Here is a 17,958-nt window from a genome sequence, read left to right as displayed (position 1 = left end):
CACCGATGGCGTCGCAGAAAAACGAAGAACAAATAAAACATGAAACAACTCTCATGGGTTTATTGCGCTACAAACTTTCGGCTCTCGAAATAAACTTTAATATAAGTCATCCTTGATTCTTATCATACCATACATTTTTTTCCATGTCATAAATTCTTTATTGACGAAGCCTGTTCGGTCAAGATAGCCAGATATCAGCTTCTTTCTTGTTTGCGTTTAACTCGGCCAATATCCAGCTATCATGACCTCACGGTTAGTCGTTAACGCATGGCTATTTTGCGTTGTGAGCGTAACGCAGAAGTCAACTGACTCCAAGGCTCAGGGCCTGATTACATGAGCCGGGCTGATTTCTTTTGTTTTGGTGTTCGCCAAAGCGTGAAAACAGAAGAAATCAGCCCGGCTCATGTAATCAGGCCCTCAGTCTGTAGTCCCTACTTTTCGAGGACCTCACTCCAAGAGCTCCACGCGGCGCGTTATCATCATTTTTTTCCAATTATTGTTTTTTAACTCGCATAATGGACTTCGGCGAAAAGGAGAGACTGCTTTTAGTTCTAGTCAGTGGCTGACACCTAACCTGATCGGGATGAGATAAGGACGTTGATCAAAACAGGGTAGTGTAATTTACATTAGGTTTACTTACACCGTGTTTACACTCAAGCGTTTACCAAGGTAAACATTAACTGACTAAACCTTGGTACATTTGTACAGTGTTTATACTGGCTCAAATAAGTCTGTCATTAATCACAATATAATCAAATTGGCGGCAAATTCTAAATCCAGGCATAAAATGATCGCGTTTATAAGAGAAGCTGTGGCTCTTGTAGTCCTCGCGTTTTATTTTCTTGTTCTTGATCAGCAAACCCAGGAACTTTAGAATATCAAGACGTACGTTTTTTTGCCATAACTTCTTCGTAGACCGAAATCAAACATGAAAACCTGGTCTCGAAAACGTGATCGAATGAGACTGGCGCAATCCCGACACCGCAGGATGTAAAATTCTATGCGACCGCAAGCGGTTGTATCTCTCATCCAAACCTTGGTTACCGACCTTAACCATGCCTGCCCGCAAGGTAAACCGAACTTTTACCGTAGTTAACTTTCTATTGTCTTGAGCGGTGTTTACCAGGGTATCAGTTGGCGTTTACACACGAGAAATATTTACCTAGGTAAGTTAACTCCAATACCTCGGTAGCATGCTGAAGTCTAAACACGGCCTTAACTGAGCCGCTTTAAGATTGGCTATGAAAACTCACGCTACTCGAATCAGTCAAGGGTTGCAATTTCCTTTCTAAACAATTACCCCCCAAGATAGAATGTCCACACCTTAGTAGCTCACAAATCAGTAATAGCATGTACAAAGAATCCATTGTCTCTTTGACAGCTAAAAGTTTCCGAAAAGCCAATCAAATGAAAGTTCTATCATTCTGTGATAAATATACCAAGATCGTACCGGCTGTTCATTCGAGCTGAAAAACTGATCAGCATTCCTACGAAGAGAATAAGATGACATTTTCAATAGATACGATCTTGGAATATTTAGCGCCAAAGACTTTCGGAAAACTCCATTATGTGGCAGTGGTGTTTTGGACACTTATAGGTGGATCCTTCCTCGCCATATTCGCCCCAACCAACGAGTCCAGGTTCGATTTTCGCTGTCGCGGAGAGAAGAGTAAAGACACCGAACTCCTCCGAGAAAGATGTTTTGACCAATACGAAAAGCAACACAACAAATTCGGTTTTCCTATCTTTTGGTTTGTACTCATTAATTTCGTCGTTATTCTATTTGTTTGTGCTATTTACTCCCAATTAGTGAGACATACAGTCAGTCAACTGCCTCAAAGAAACCGGCAGAACACTGATCCAGAGAGACAGCCGCTCGACCAAGAGAGCCCATCACCAACTGGATACAAGCTATACATCGCTTATTGTTTTCAATTATCCACGAGAATTCTTTTAGGAGCTCTTTTCATCATCCTACAAACCCAACTGCTTTATCCTCTGAAGTTTTCTTCTAATTTTAATTGTTATTTAACTGATGGAACCAATCAGCCATGGAATTCATTGGACGCCACACCAAACTCTACTCTACACGAATGTCGCAATCAACGAGCCACAAGGAAAAGGTTCGAGATGGACGCTCTCCTTTGGGTGAATATAATTTTTGTCGCTGGTATTGTGATTGAAACAATCTACATTTTGTCACGGGCATGCATAGAGAGGGATTTTATGGAAAATTCAAAGTTTCGAAGAACTCATCTAAATGCTCCCCAGGATGAGTCGCCACAATCAGTCGGAAGGAACGGACAAGAAAATGTTCCTCTAGTGGAAAGCCAGCCTCAACAGCTCAACCAAGAATCAAAGTTTGAACTGTTCATTGCAGAAACAAAGGAAAAAATCAAAAAACACAAACCTCAACTGTTTGAACTCCAACCATTTAATGCACCTAATCCAGGCGAAGAAACAGCACTGAAACATTTAACTCTAGATCAGATTTACACAAACCTTCTGTTGATTCAGGACAGAGGTAAGCTCGAATCTCTTAAAAACCGAGAGGAGCAACTGAAAGTCTATCCAACTTCGCGCAAGGACACTTCACACCCAAAAAGCCTGGAAGACCTCCTGAATGAAGAAAATAAGAAAGTTTTAATCGTCGGTCGACCCGGAATCGGTAAGACATTCTATTGTACCAAAGTTCTCAGAGACTGGGCATCTGGTGCCATAATCCATTTTGATGCAGCTTTCTTCGTCAAATTCAGAAGTTTCAATGATTCGGCCGACGACCTAAGCCTCAGAGAACTTCTGACGCAGTCCGAGCACTTTCCTAGAGAGCACCTGGATGACGAGATCTGGAATCACCTACTGAAAAACTCTGAAAAAGTTCTCATACTTTTTGACGGACTGGATGAGTTCAAACATAAGGAAAAGATGGCCGTGCCGCTCCATCCTTGCAGACGCAATGAAGAGAAGAAGCCACTTCAAACTCTTTATCAGTGGCTTGTGACCGGTGAACTTCTTGAAAATGCCTCAGTGTTAACCACTACAAGACCTACGGCTGTGTCGAGCATCAAGCACCTTACCTTCGACAAAACCTTTGAGGTTTTGGGCTTCTCATCGGAACAAATTAAAGAATACGTCAATAAATTTGCCGGAGATGACAAGGAAGCAGGCAAAATATTATGGCGACACATCAGCAGCAACATGAATTTGCTTTCGCTCTGTTATGTCCCGGTAAACAGCTTCATTGTGTGCTCAAGTCTGTTACAATCATTGCCAGCCGACAGAACCGCTGTTGTTACCCTGCCTTCCAGATTAACAACCATTTATGAGATCGCAGTGCCAGAGTTTTATTGGAAACACACGAGAGAAATCCGCGAGAAATATTTGACCCCCGAACACAATGGATCAGATGATTTGCCGGATGAAGTGGTGGACAATTTCAAGAAACTGGAAAGAGTGGCGTTTGATGGAATCAAAGAAGGAAAACTAATCCTTGGAGGAAAGGAAGTACAGGGAATTGAAGACAGCGCTTTATTTCATCGCTTACCCGACCGACAGGTTAAAGACGAACGGCCTAAACGCGAAAAACAATTCTGTTTCATACATCTCACGATGCAGGAGTTTTTCGCCGCAAAGTATTTGATAAACAACATGAGTGAAACGGAATTAAGGAACTTTGTTTCCGAAAACATTACAGACGGCAAGTGGCAGCTTGTGTTTCAATTCCTGGCAGGATTAATGAATGATAAAGAAAACCTACCGAGTGATATATTTACTGACCTTCTTCCCGTGAAAACTGAAGAGACACAAAGCGAACTCTACAACGAAGACTGGCAAGAGGATGAAAATGAAGAGAAAAGGAAAGTGACCTGCTGGCCGACTGGCGACGAACGAGAATTAGCAGTGACACTGTTAAAATGCATAAACGAAACCAGTAAAATGACCACAGTAGTGCAGAGTAAACTACAACAAAGTAACTTTAATTGTGTAAATTTTATTGAGTGTCACCTCACAGCTGTTGATTGTTCTTCGTTAGTAAATGTAATGGAGAATGTGCGAGGAATTTCTCATATAGATTTGAGTGGAAATAACATGGAGCCATTAGGAGGCTTTGAGATTTGTAAATTGTTAAAATGTAGGAATTCTCAACTGAGCTGGTTAAACCTCACAGGAATTCAATTGAAAGATGAAGGAGCAAAGTATTTAGCTGACGCCATCACAAGCAACAACTGTCAGCTACACACGTTAAACCTCAGAGGCAATAACATCACAGACACAGGAGCACAGCACTTGGCTAATGCCATTACAAACAACAACTGTCAGCTACGCGAGTTAAACCTCAGACAAAATAACATCACAGACACAGGAGCACAGCACTTGGCTAATGCCATTACAAACAACAACTGTCAGCTACGCGAGTTAAACCTCAGAAGCAATAACATCACAGACACAGGTGCACAGCACTTGGCTAATGCCATTACAAACAACAACTGTCAGCTACACACGTTAAACCTCACAGACAATAACATCACAGCCACAGGAGCACAGCACTTGGCTAATGCCATTACAAACAACAACTGTCAGCTACACACGTTAAACCTCACAGACAATTACATCACAGACACAGGAGCACAGCACTTGGCTAATGCCATTACAAACAACAACTGTCAGCTACACACGTTAAACCTCACAAACAATAACATCACAGACACAGGTGCACAGCACTTGGCTAATGCCATTACAAACAACAACTGTCAGCTACACACGTTAGACCTCAGATACAATAACATCACAGACACAGGAGCACAGCACTTGGCTAATGCCATTACAAACAACAACTGTCAGCTACACACGTTAAACCTCAGATACAATAACATCACAGACACAGGAGCACAACACTTGGCTGACGCCATTACACACAACAACTGTCAGCTACGCACGTTAAACCTCACAGGCAATAAAATCACAGACACAGGAGCACAACACTTGGCTGACGCCATTACACACAACAACTGTCAGCTACGCACGTTAAACCTCATAGGCAATAACATCAAAGAAGCAGGTAAACAAGCATTAAATTTAGCGAATAGTCAGTCTAAGTGTCAGCTCTATTTTTAAGCCTCAGCAATTCCAATTGTAAATTGTAAAAAAAATTACGTCAGCCACTTACTATTCAAATAACTGTGAGGTAACCAGCTCATTGACAAATTACGGCCCAATAACTCAAAGCATAAATGGAAGGAAACTATGGAAGCTGAGAAAACACTGGCACCAGCAAGAACAGGATCGAAATGAAAAAAAACAAAGAACCAATGAACATGTTTATTGACAGCAAAGGATGTCAATCTTGTTTTTTTTGAGAAATGAACCAATGACATTAAAGTAAAAACACAAAGCTTACGGCAGAGAGAACAGACAAGTCTCGGACCTTTCATGATTGGTTAGTTTCGATCCTAAATTCATTGCATGCTTGTGTATGTTTTGATCACTTCTGTTTGTTGCGAGGAGTACTTTTCTGTTTAAGTTATTAAAGTTCTTTTGAAAATTATAAGCGGATCAGATGAGTTAATACGGTAGAGATTACATTGTAAAATACCAAGATTTTCTTTTCACCCTTTTTTTTTTGATTGAAGCGAACCGGTTGAAGTTGTTTCACTCGTGTTGCAAAAACTAAGAAAAATATATAACGAGATTGTAAATCAGTATCTCGCATTGAAAGACAAAAGGCTTTTTTTGTAGGGTAGTGGTAGTAGTAATTGCAACAGTTTTTTGGAGGTTCCTACTTTTGTTGTAAATATTGTCATTTTTTTACGCATTTATAGTGTGTCACTTGTATGATATAATGAAATAACAATTAGCTTTACTGCAAAATCAGAAGATGATGCATCAGACTTTATCAGAGCTAAAGTTTAACCTGCCAGTGCTTGTAAATGGAACCAGTCCCACATTTATCATTGTTGAATAAATATTGTAAAGTGAGTTAAACTTTGTGTTGTGATATATTTAGCCCAGATATTTAGACACAGCTTGGAAGGTATGTAAAATGGGTATGGCCTTTTCAAAATCAATCAAATTTATCAATTTACTAGAGAAACTGTCTCAAGGTGAGGGTATGAAGCCCCTCTTAAAAAAACCATTTCTCTATTTTAAATCAAAAATCCCTTCAGTAGGTTCCTGGCCACTTTAAGAAAACCTATTTACATTTTTAAAGCAAGGTTTATGAGACCAATCGACCTCAGCACACAAATTAAATAACAGAAAAATCAAAGAAAAGAGACGAGTCCCTAAGACAAAAAAATGGGAAGTGGAGGCAGCGGGGCCTCACAAAGATTTCCACTTATTGCGGCTTTGGAAAAACATAATCCTCGAGATTTCTTCTAATTTTGTTAAACACCTTTATTCCGTCTTCATGATATTTACAGGACTTTAGAATTTAAATGTAACTTTCCAAATTTTTGAAAGAAAACTAAACTCTCTATACAATTTGACTGAAGAAGGAAGTGATTTATATATATATAGATCAGTTTCTATAGCGCATTTCCATGTAAATGCTCTAATGCGCTTTACAACACCGTGCGGGGGACTTTTCCAGACTGCCGGCGGCAGTTTACAATTAATAAAGGAGAAATTTTTACAGATGCCCCCTCCCCCCCTTCCCAGTAAACAGGCCAGACCACATCACAGTAATCTCGTGATGTGGGTTCTTTAACGTCCCTTGCCGAAATTAACTAATTGATAGGTGCAGGAGACGGGACCTCCGGCTTTACGTCCTATCCGAGAAGACGAAGCAATGTGAGTGAAGCGTCTTGCTTAAGGACACAACGTCAAGCCCCAGCCAGGACTTGAACCCGGGCCATCTGACCTAGAGTCCAGCGCACTGACCACTGGACTACTCACGCCTCACCTTTATTCCGTCTTCATGATTGCAATTTCTGTGTTCAAACATCTTTATCCAAATAATCTTTCAATCTGATCCAAAAGTATGTTACAGCATAGAATCAGGTGTGTTCTTTGAAGCTGGACATCATAGATTAATTTAGCTTCATTTTCTCCTCAGAATATTAACCCTTTCGATGGGTAATTTCTCCTTGCAATACAATATTCTGAAAATCAGAAAGGTGAAGAGAAGGAAGTGGATCAGCTATGGTACATTTGGTTTTGATTAGTCGTTAGATGCTTCTTGTTCAAGAAAAGCATCATTGTGAAAGTCAGGATACTAAAAGCAAAACACCTCAAATCCATTGTTTACAAAAAAAGGCCAACATGAATCTAAAAGCTATGGCAAGGTTAAAATGATTAAATTTAAATTGAATTTTAGTAATGTGTAAATTTTGATCTCATTTCAGTATTATCCCTCCCTGTATGGTTTTTACTCTCCTAGGACTGCTTTATATGTTTATCGGCTCAAAAGGATAAAACACAAACTCTATTCATCCATTTACGGCTCTACATATCTCTACAAAACAGTCAACATATTTAAAGACAAAATTATCAAAGAGAAGAGGGATGGAGATTTTTTTAATTTGTTTTTTAGCATCAATAAGATGTTTCTTCAGAACAGATTGCCTATATTTTCATGGCTATCAATGCATCAATAGGGATAAAATTGTGTTAAGAGGTATGAAGACATTTCTTTACCAACCTCTTTCACAAGAATGCCTGCATCTTCAAATTAATACATATACAACAAGAATTTTCGATTTACTTCAGTCAAACTTCATTTACCAGAATATTGATTTTCTGAATTATTTACATTATCAACCATTAGCAAATATATTTTGTTTCTTGAATCTGATATTTATAAAATCCACTGAGTGTCGCAAACCAGTTTTCATTTTTAAACAAAACTGTAGGATCATCCAAAGAAAAAATAAGTTACATTTTTCATTTTCAATGAGATTTATTATTAAAAGCTACAGCTGTAAATATTCAAAATATTTTCCATTAAATACAAAAAAATTCTCTCTTGGGGAAACAAGCAGAGTGTTAACATAGGAGATAAGCAGTTTCTTGGTTAATTTTCTTCTTAGCTGCAAGCTCATGGATTTTGAATCAAATCTGTTTTTTGACTGAGACTGATCATTTGTTAAAAATAGTCCACTCATAAAAAGGAGAAACCTCTATTCTGAGCAGGACTAATGCCATGTGTTAGGTGGTAACAGTAAGGTATCAAGCCATCACCATTCATTGTATACCACTCTATATTAACCCTTAAAACCCTAAAAGTGACTATGCTGAATCATTCATTAAAATCATGGGAATAAAGGAAACGATTGCCAACCTAGCAAACTTTGATTGTAAAACAAGTTCTCATTGTCATTCTCAAGGAAATGCATGGAAAAGAGAAAGGAAAATATGGATATCGATGTTAGGTTGCAAAGGGTTAACTCTTCTCTGAATACACATGAACATCTGTTATTCTATCAATAGACTCAAGCTGTTGTGATATGAACTTCAGTGTATCCACTCCATTAAGCAGTTGCCTAAAAGCAAACAAATTAGCAGACATAAATGATTCACTGAAAGATAAATTACACACTGCTCTACACTACAAGTTTATAGAGATAGACTGTTCTTTCTCTGAACAGAAATGTTAGCACTTTATGTATGGTTTTAAATATGCTAACAGAGTTAAATATTGCAGTTGTTTTAACCATTAAACAAATATGAAAAGGAACAACTTGGTAAAATTTCACGTCAGTATGAATTTTTAAACAACACTAATCCCTCTTTAAACATGAGGACATTTTTATTTACTATGTCAAATGTAAAGCTTGATGAATACAGAATGTGTTTATATCGAAGTATTTTAACTCCTGCCACCAATATTACAAACCTAAATACAACTAGATGAATAAGAAAGACATAATTCGATAAAGAAAATGATGATTATTAAGTCACAAATATAATTAATTAATACTGAGAAAGGTGTTGTGGAATAAATTTATGAGAAAAGGATTCATTACCAAGACCTGTTCAAAGACAAAGGGCCCTGACATCAAGATTGAAAACAAGTAATACTTTGCCACAATTATACAAGCTTGATTATACAAAATAAACACATATCTTACATCAAGATTGAAAGCAAGTAATGTCTTGTCACTAGTAGACAAGCTTCATTGTACAAGATAAGCACACACCTTACTGCTTGCTTGGCATCTTTTGCTGCTATGTTCATTTGATCAGTAGCAGCTTCCTATTTATCTTTGACAGCTGTCATTCTCTAATGATTGGCATCTAGCAGCTGGTTCTATGTTGCTATGGGAACAGAGTCTGTCTGACAAAGGATAACAGAAAAGTTATTGTAAACTTTATGGAAAGGTAAATCAAACATAGTCTGACTCTGAGAGATTTTGATCCATATCTGACTGCTGACCATGCAGACATTAGCTCTTTTCAGTGCATTCTTACATTTTTTAATATTATATTCAAGGTAACATGCTGTTTTGGGTAATTAGCAATGATATTGGGTAACAGAAGGTTGCAAATGTTAAAAAATGACTGAGAAAACTTTTCAAGATTCAAAATCAATAATTGAAATGGCTTATTCCTTTATTTAAGTACAATTTGGAATAACCAAGCACAAGTGGGTGTTCCAAAGACCAAAAAACAATTTCATGAGCCTAAAAGACATGTAATTACTAGTGCTCTTGTGATAGCTTAGTTTTATAACTGCATTTCCTCAAAAAAGTGCTTAGCATTTATTTAAAAGTTTTAGCTGAAAGGTGATGCGTTTAATGGAGAAGGGCGCTTAATTGAAGGGGGAGCTTATTATTCTGCTGTACTGATTCAGCTGTAGTTGAAACTTAAATAGCTATAAATAAGTGGTAATAGAAACAGGTTTTCATTGCATCCCTAAAAAAGTGAAAAGAGGAGGAGCAGGGCTTATTTTAGGGGGGAGGGGTAGTTGTTGTTTGACATTATGGTCTAGGGTGTGGGCATTTATTCAGATGTGGACACTTTGTATTTCATGGGCATTTATTCAAGGAAATGCTGAGTGAAAAAATACCATGAAAAAATATCATGAAAAAATCTCATGAAAAAATCTCATGAAAAAATATCATGAAAAAATCTCATGAAAAAATATCATGAAAAAAATTAATACCAGGGAAAAATATGTGATAGCAGTTAATAATTATGTATAAACATGTGAATTGCCATCACTAGCTAGTGTAAAGCACCAAAGTTAAGAAATCTTTAACCATACCTTTAATACATTCACTTCTTCTTTCCATTTTGCAACTGTAGCTTCAGCTCTGAGAGTTTTTTGTCATAAAATAAAAATAAATAACGAGATTCAGTGAATTTTGAACTCAAACATGTTCATTAGGACTCCCTTGTTTAATATTGTTAAATGATAAGTGTAATATTCCTTATCAATAATTAACAGAAACTTTTTTATGGTGTCTTTTTAACATTTACTAATTGACAATTGTATTTTTTTTTATCTTGAAGGCTGATATTAGGCTTTATCCACTTTATATAATTATCAATATGACTTTTAGCTATCTTCAGAATAGTAGGTGACTAAGTTAACAGATTTCCATCAAATGCCTTGGAAGCCTAGATGCTGTAATAGACTTGTTTCAAATCAATATCACTGCTATTAAAATATTCATCGCCTACACTCCTTTAAAAAACTATTCATTGTGACACAATCTGAATCACCAAAGCACCCGAACCACCCCTGGATCCGCTCCAGACCATTTGCACACTATTTTCTAAACATACTACAGAAAGATAAGTGTCCTGCTTGGGGACAGAAATGCTTCACTTCAGGAGTGTCTGCAAGAAATCCAAATCACACGAAGTTCACAGGATCTCTGAAATGGCAGAGGAACCCTCATCAGAAGAAAGCCACGTCGCATTTCTCACTGGAGTTGCTCAAGATTCTCAGGAAACTGATGTTCATGCTGTCCAGTTCGCCAGAGAAATTTATGCCGAGATGTTAATTGATAAGAAAAAGGTCAACTTTTAGATTGGCTGTGGAGCATGAACCAACATCATCCCGGCGAAACACGCAGATGGTCAAGAAATCAATTCGACCATGAAAACAGTAAGTGCGAATGTGGAATGGAACACACGTCAAACCCATTGGGACGGCACGAATCACCATAAGATCACCATGTGCAATCCCACAACATGAAAGAAGTACTCTGTGGACTTTGTTGTCGTCAAAAATTATCTAACACCCTTTATCGGAGCAACAGCCGCACAATGAATGGAACTTATAACTGTTAATGATTAAAACTTCAGCATGACCAGGCCCCCTCCCCTAAGAAATGAACTGCAGGTTAAGCAGATAACTGCTGAGGAGCTGATAAAGTGATATTCAGATGTATTTGACCGACCATTGGGAACATTACCTAGAGAAGTCCACTTAGAAGTTGACAACAGCATTAAACCTGTCACCACTTCAACCCAAAGAGTTCCTACAGCACTCAAAGATGACCTGAGAGAAGAGCTAAATCGATCTGTTGAGAAAGAAATCCTAGAACCGGTAGAAGAGCCAACACCATGGGTGAACAGCTTGCAGTCACTACTAAGAGGTAGCGGGCCCCGAGAGTATGCATTGATCTCCGACCACTGAACGAGGTATGGAAAAGAGTAACCTATCAGATACCGATACTGGATAAAATTCTCCCAGAATTATCTCAAGGAAAAGTCTTCTCCACACTTGACCTGCATTCAGGTTATAGGCAATGCATTCTAGACCACAAGTCCAGCCTGCTCACTATGTTCTCAACACCGTTTGGGAGATATCATTGGCACTGACTGCCCTTCCATTTGTCAGTCTCGTCAGAAATTTTCCAGGAAAGAGTTAACGAAGTGCTAGAAGGCTTGAGTGGAGTGCTCGCTATTGCAGACGACATCTAAGTGTACGGCATTGGGAACAATGAACAAGAAGCCACTGACAACCACAACAGAAATCTTGAAACCCCACTACAAAGATGCACTGAGCGTAGCATTGCACTCAACAGGGACAAATTGAAGTTGAAACGAGAAGTAGTTCCCTTCATGGGACAAGTACTCACTCCACATGGTGGTAAAATAGATCCAGAAAAAGCAAAAGCTGTAAGAAACTGCTCTTCAGGAGTCACACCATAGCTTTATTTATAGATGTCATGAAGGGGCATGTCTCGAGAGGACGTTAGGACCTCAATAATCTAACTGAAGAATCATGTAATCATTGTATTACAATCAAGAGTCACATGACTTCTGAAATAAACAAGCTATTGATAACATATTGTAACAGCCTACACTCCTTTATCATAACTATTCATTCTCACACAATCTGAATCATCAAAAGAAGAAGGAAGAAAATCAAGATAAAATCAACAGTATTTTCTGAACTACAAGCTAATGCCTCTATTGATAAGTCTCACATTCCCTCCACGGTAGTCAATTCGAAATTTTCCTCCACCCTCAGGGGCGAATCCAAGGATAAGTCAAGGGGGGCCCAGAGAAGTGTCCAAGGGCATGCTCCCCTGAGAAATTTTGAAATTTAGGTCTTCGGAAACATGATTTCTAGCATTTCAAGCCAAAATTTGGCCAGAGTTCCGTATAACCCCACACATTAATTATGCATAGAGTGTCGCAAAGAAACTTTACAATTAATCATTATGAAATAAATGCATAATTAATGAATGGGGTTTTATGGAAGTCTTTCCGAAAATTTAGGGGGGTTCGACCGAAGCACCCGTGGATCCGCTCCAGACCATTTGCACAATATTTCCTAAAGCGGCAGTTTCATCTGCCTCTCTTTTCTCAATCTTTGGAAGCTTTTTTCGAAACCTTTATTGATTCTGGTAAAGATAATAAACAGTACAAATGCGAATTTCACACTCGATTGAGCATAGCTACATCATTGCACTCTTAAGTAAAAATTAATTTACCTGTGTACATCTTTATTTTAAGATAAATATCTTACCAGATTGAGCATAGTTAGTAGAGGGGACTACTAACTATGGATTGAGTAAGTAACGGTAACTTTGCCACCATCTATCCGTCATCTTGATTTTGTAAACCAGTTCCAACGTTGGATGGCTTCCCTTTTTGGCTCATTTTGTAAGATATTGGGTTTGCAGACAAAGCTGAACCATGGCTTTAACCATAGTCAGTAGAGGGAGACTCTACTAACTATGCTTCAACAAACACACTTTATGCGTGTGGCTACAACCTTCCTCTTACCCATTCTCCCTGTGTACCCTCTGTACCCTGTGTACCCTGTGTACCCTGTGTACCCTGTGTACCCTGTGTACCCTGTGTACCCGTGTGTACCCTGTGTACCCTGTGTACCCTGTGTACCCTGTGTACCCATGTGTACCCTGTGTACCCTGTGTACCCTGTGTACCCTGTGAACCCTGTGTACCCTGTGTACCCGTGTGTACCCTGTGTACCCTGTGTACCCTGTGTACCCTGTGTACCCGTGTGTACCCTGTGTGCCCTGTGTACCCTGTGTACCCTGTGTACCCTGTGTACCCGTGTGTACCTTGTGTACCCTGTGTACCCTGTGTACCCGTGTGTACCTTGTGTACCCTGTGTACCCTGTGTACCCATGTGTACCCTGTGTACCCGTGTGTACCCTGTGCACCCTGTGTACCCTGTGTACCCTGTGTACCCGTGTCTACCCTGTGTACCCGTGTGTACCCTGTGTACCCTGTGTACCCTGTGTACCTGTGTGTACCCTGTGTACCCGTGTGTACCCTGTGTACCCTGTGTACCCTGTGTACCCTGTGTACCCGTGTGTACCCTGTGTACCCTGTGTACCCTGTGTACCCTGTGTACCCTGTGTACCCTGTGTACCCGTGTGTACCCTGTGTACCCTGTGTACCCTGTGTACCCTGTGTACCCGTGTGTACCTTGTGTACCCTGTGTATCCTATGTACCCCTGTGTACCCTGTGTACCCGTGTGTACCCAGTGTACCCTGTGTACCCGTGTACCATGTGTACCCGTGTGTACCCTGTGTACCCTGTGTACCCTGTGTACCCTGTGTACCCTGTGTACCCGTGTGTACCCTGTGTACCCTGTGTACCCTGTGTACCCTGTTTACCCTGTGTACCCTGTGTACCCGTGTGTACCCTGTGTACCCTGTGTACCCGTGTGTACCCTGTGTACCCTGTGTACCCTGTGTACCCTGTGTACCCTGTGTACCCTGTGTACCCATGTGTACCCTGTGTACCCTGTGTACCCTGTGTACCCTGTGTACCCATGTGTACCCTGTGTACCCTGTGTACCCTGTCTACCCTGTGTACCCTGTGTACTCTGTGTACCCGTGTGTACCCTGTGTACCCTGTGTAACCTGTGTATCCTGTGTATCTTGTGTACCCTGTGTACCCATGTGTACCCTGTGTACCCTGTGTACCCTGTGTACCCTGTGTACCCTGTGTACCCTGTGTACCCTGTGTACCCTGTGTACCCATGTGTACCCTGTGTACCCTGAGATGGTAAGGCCGAGAAAAGTCGATTTTATATGGGATTTCCCCCCGGGCTAATAAAATCATAATAAGTTATTCATAATTCATTTGTACAAAACGTACAAAACGGGATTGTGTTCGGCCAGAGAGCTTCTATTCATTCCAACTGATGTTTGCCAGGTTTCCTGTATATATGGTATACAGGCTACACTTGGCTATACATGAATATACTTGGGTATACATGAATATACAGGGTGTAGAGGGTACACAAGGTACACAGGGTATACGAGGTATACAAGGATATACATGATATACATGGGTACAAAGTGTACACACGGGTAAACAGGGTACACAGGGTACACAGGGTACACAGGGTACACAGGGTACACAGGGTACACAGGGTACACTGGGTACACACGGGTACACAGGGTACACAGGGTACACACGGGTACATAGGGTACACAGGGTACACAGGGTACACACGGGTACACAGGGTACACAGGGTACACAGGGTACACAGGGTACACAGGGTACACAGGGTACACACGGGTACACAGGGTACACAGGGTACACAGGGTACATACGGGTACACAGGGTACACAGGGTAAACAGGGTACACAGGGTACACAGGGTACACACGGGTACCCAGGGTACACAGGGTACACAGGGTACACAGGGTACACACGGGTACACAGGGTACACACGGGTACACAGGGTACATAGGGTACACACGGGTACACACGGGTACACAGGGTACACACGGGTACACAGGGTACACAGGGTACACAGGGTACACACAGGTACACAGGGTACACAGGGTACACACGGGTACACAGGGTACACACGGGTACACAGGGTACACAGGGTACACAGGGTACACAGGGTACACAAGGTACACACGGGTACACAAGGTACACAGGACGGGTACACAGGGTACACAGGGTACATACGGGTACACAGGGTACACACGGGTACACAGGGTACATAGGGTACACAAGGTAGACACGGGTACACAGAGGACACAGGGTACACAGGGTACACATGGGTACACAGGGTTCACACGGGTACACAGGGTACACAGGGTGCACAGGGTACACAGGGTACACACGGGTACACACGGGTACACAGGGTACACAGGGTACACAGGGCACACAGGGTACACAGGGAACACAGGGTACACAGGGTACACATGGGTACACAGGGTACACAGGGTACACAGGGTACACACGGGTACACAGGGTACACACGGGTACACAGGGTACACAGGGTACACAGGGTACACAGGATACACAGGGTACACACGGGTACACAGGGTACACAGGGCACACAAGGTGCACACGGGTACACAGGGTACACAGTGTACACACGGGTACACAGGGTACATAGGGTACACAGGGTGCACAGGGCACACAGGGTACACACGGGTACACAGGGTACGCAGGGTACACAGGGCACACAGGGTACACAGGGTACACAGGGTACACAGGGTACACATGGGTACACAGGGTACACAGGGTACACAGGGTACACAGGCTACACAAGGTAGACACGGGTACACAGGGTACACAGGGTACAAATGGGTACACAGGGTACACAGGGTACACAAAGTAGACACGGGTACACAGGGGACACAGGGTACACAGGGTACACAGGGTACACACGGGTACACAGGGTACACACGGGTACACAGGGTACACAGGGTGCACAGGGTACACAGGGTACACACGGGTACACACGGGTACACAGGGTACACAGGGTACACAGGGCACACAGGGTACACAGGGTACACAGGGTACACAGGGTACACACGGGTACACAGGGTACACACGGGTACACAGGGTACACACGGGTACACATGGTACACACGGGTACACAGGGTACACAGGGTACACAAGGTAGACACGGGTACACAGGGGACACAGGGTACACAGAGTACACAGGGTACACACGGGTACACAGGGTACACACGGGTACACAGGGTACACAGGGTGCACAGGGTACACAGGGTACACACGGGTACACACGGGTACACAGGGTACACAGGGTACACAGGGCACACAGGGTACACAGGGTACACAGGGTACACAGGGTACACATGGGTACACAGGGTACACAGGGTACACAGGGTACACACGGGTACACAGGGTACACAGGGTACACAACGTAGACACGGGTACACAGAGGACACAGGGTACAGAGGGTACACAGGGTACACATGGGTACACAGGGTACACACGGGTACACAGGGTACACAGGGTGCACAGGGTACACAGGGTACACACGGGTACACACGGGTACACAGGGTACACAGGGAACACAGGGCACACAGGGTACACAGGGAACACAGGGTACACAGGGTACACATGGGTACACAGGGTACACAGGGTACACAGGGTACACACGGGTACACAGGGTACACACGGGTACACAGGGTACACAGGGTACACAGGGTACACAGGATACACAGGGTACACACGGGTACACAGGGTACACAGGGTACACACGGGTACACAGGGTACATAGGGTACACAGGGTACACAGGGTACACAGGGTACACACGGGTACACACGGGTACACAGGGTACACAGGGTACACAGGGCACACAGGGTACACAGGGTACACAGGGTACACAGGGTACACATGGGTACACAGGGTACACAGGGTACTCAGGGTACACAGGCTACACAAGGTAGACACGGGTACACAGGGTACACAGGGTACACATGGGTACACAGGGTACACAGGGTACACAAGGTAGACACGGGTACACAGGGGACACAGGGTACACAGTGTACACAGGGTACACACGGGTACACAGGGTACACACGGGTACACAGGGTACACAGGGTGCACAGGGTACACAGGGTACACACGGGTACACACGGGTACACAGGGTACACAGGGTACACAGGGCACACAGGGTACACAGGGTACACAGGGTACACAGGGTACACACGGGTACACAGGGTACACACGGGTACACAGGGTACACACGGGTACACAGGGTACACAGGGTACACAAGGTAGACACGGGTACACAGGGGACACAGGGTACACAGGGTACACAGGGTACACACGGGTACAAAGGGTACACAGGGTACACAGGGTACACAGGGTGCACAGGGTACACAGGGTACACACGGGTACACACGGGTACACAGGGTACACAGGGTACACAGGGCACACAGGGTACACAGGGTACACAGGGTACACAGGGTAGACATGGGTACACAGGGTACACAGGGTACACAGGGTACACACGGGTACACAGGGTACACAGGGTACACAGGATACACAGGATACACAGGGTACACACGGGTACACAGGGTACACAGGGTACACAGGGTGCACACGGGTACACAGGGTACACAGGGTACACACGGGTACACAGGGTACACACGGGTACACAGGGTACAGAGGGTACACAGGGTACACAGGGTACACAGGGTACACACGGGTACACAGGGTACACAGGGTACACACGGGTACACAGGGTACACAGGGTACACACGGGTACACAGGGTACACAGGATACACAGGGTA

The 17,958-nt window shown here is 42.6% G+C and overlaps 1 protein-coding gene and 1 long non-coding RNA gene across 5 annotated transcripts; one reads left to right on the top strand and one right to left on the bottom strand.

The window, feature by feature from the left end:
* The first annotated feature begins 512 nt into the window (after nucleotides 1–512).
* Nucleotides 513–5,982, top strand: LOC148728168 (uncharacterized). The gene has a single exon (XM_088725870.1). The coding sequence runs from the start codon at nucleotides 1,504–1,506 to the stop codon at nucleotides 5,113–5,115; it is 3,612 nt and encodes a 1,203-aa protein (XP_088581996.1). The 5' UTR covers nucleotides 513–1,503; the 3' UTR covers nucleotides 5,116–5,982.
* A 1,895-nt stretch (nucleotides 5,983–7,877) lies between these two features.
* Nucleotides 7,878–13,178, bottom strand: LOC148728167 (uncharacterized). Of its 4 annotated transcripts, XR_015989020.1 has the most exons (4): nucleotides 12,929–13,178; nucleotides 10,205–10,253; nucleotides 9,069–9,270; nucleotides 7,878–8,480 (listed from the first exon to the last, which is right to left on the bottom strand). It is a non-coding gene; the product is annotated as an uncharacterized LOC148728167 (long non-coding RNA). The 4 variants fall into 4 exon arrangements; XR_015989019.1 differs by lacking the exon at nucleotides 10,205–10,253 and having other exon boundaries at nucleotides 9,069–9,274; XR_015989021.1 differs by lacking the exon at nucleotides 10,205–10,253.
* Between the last annotated feature and the right edge of the window lie 4,780 nt (nucleotides 13,179–17,958).

Source organism: Stylophora pistillata, chromosome 6, assembly GCF_964205215.1.
Source record: "Stylophora pistillata chromosome 6, jaStyPist1.2, whole genome shotgun sequence".
Classification (NCBI taxonomy): domain Eukaryota; kingdom Metazoa; phylum Cnidaria; class Anthozoa; order Scleractinia; family Pocilloporidae; genus Stylophora; species Stylophora pistillata.
Note: the sequence above shows the minus strand (reverse complement) of the source record. Positions and strands in the feature narration are given on the sequence as shown.

Excerpts from the sequence above, each read along its gene's own strand:
- LOC148728168 (XM_088725870.1), top strand. The coding sequence starts at position 1,504 with ATGACATTTTCAATAGATACGATCTTGGAATATTTAGCGCCAAAGACT.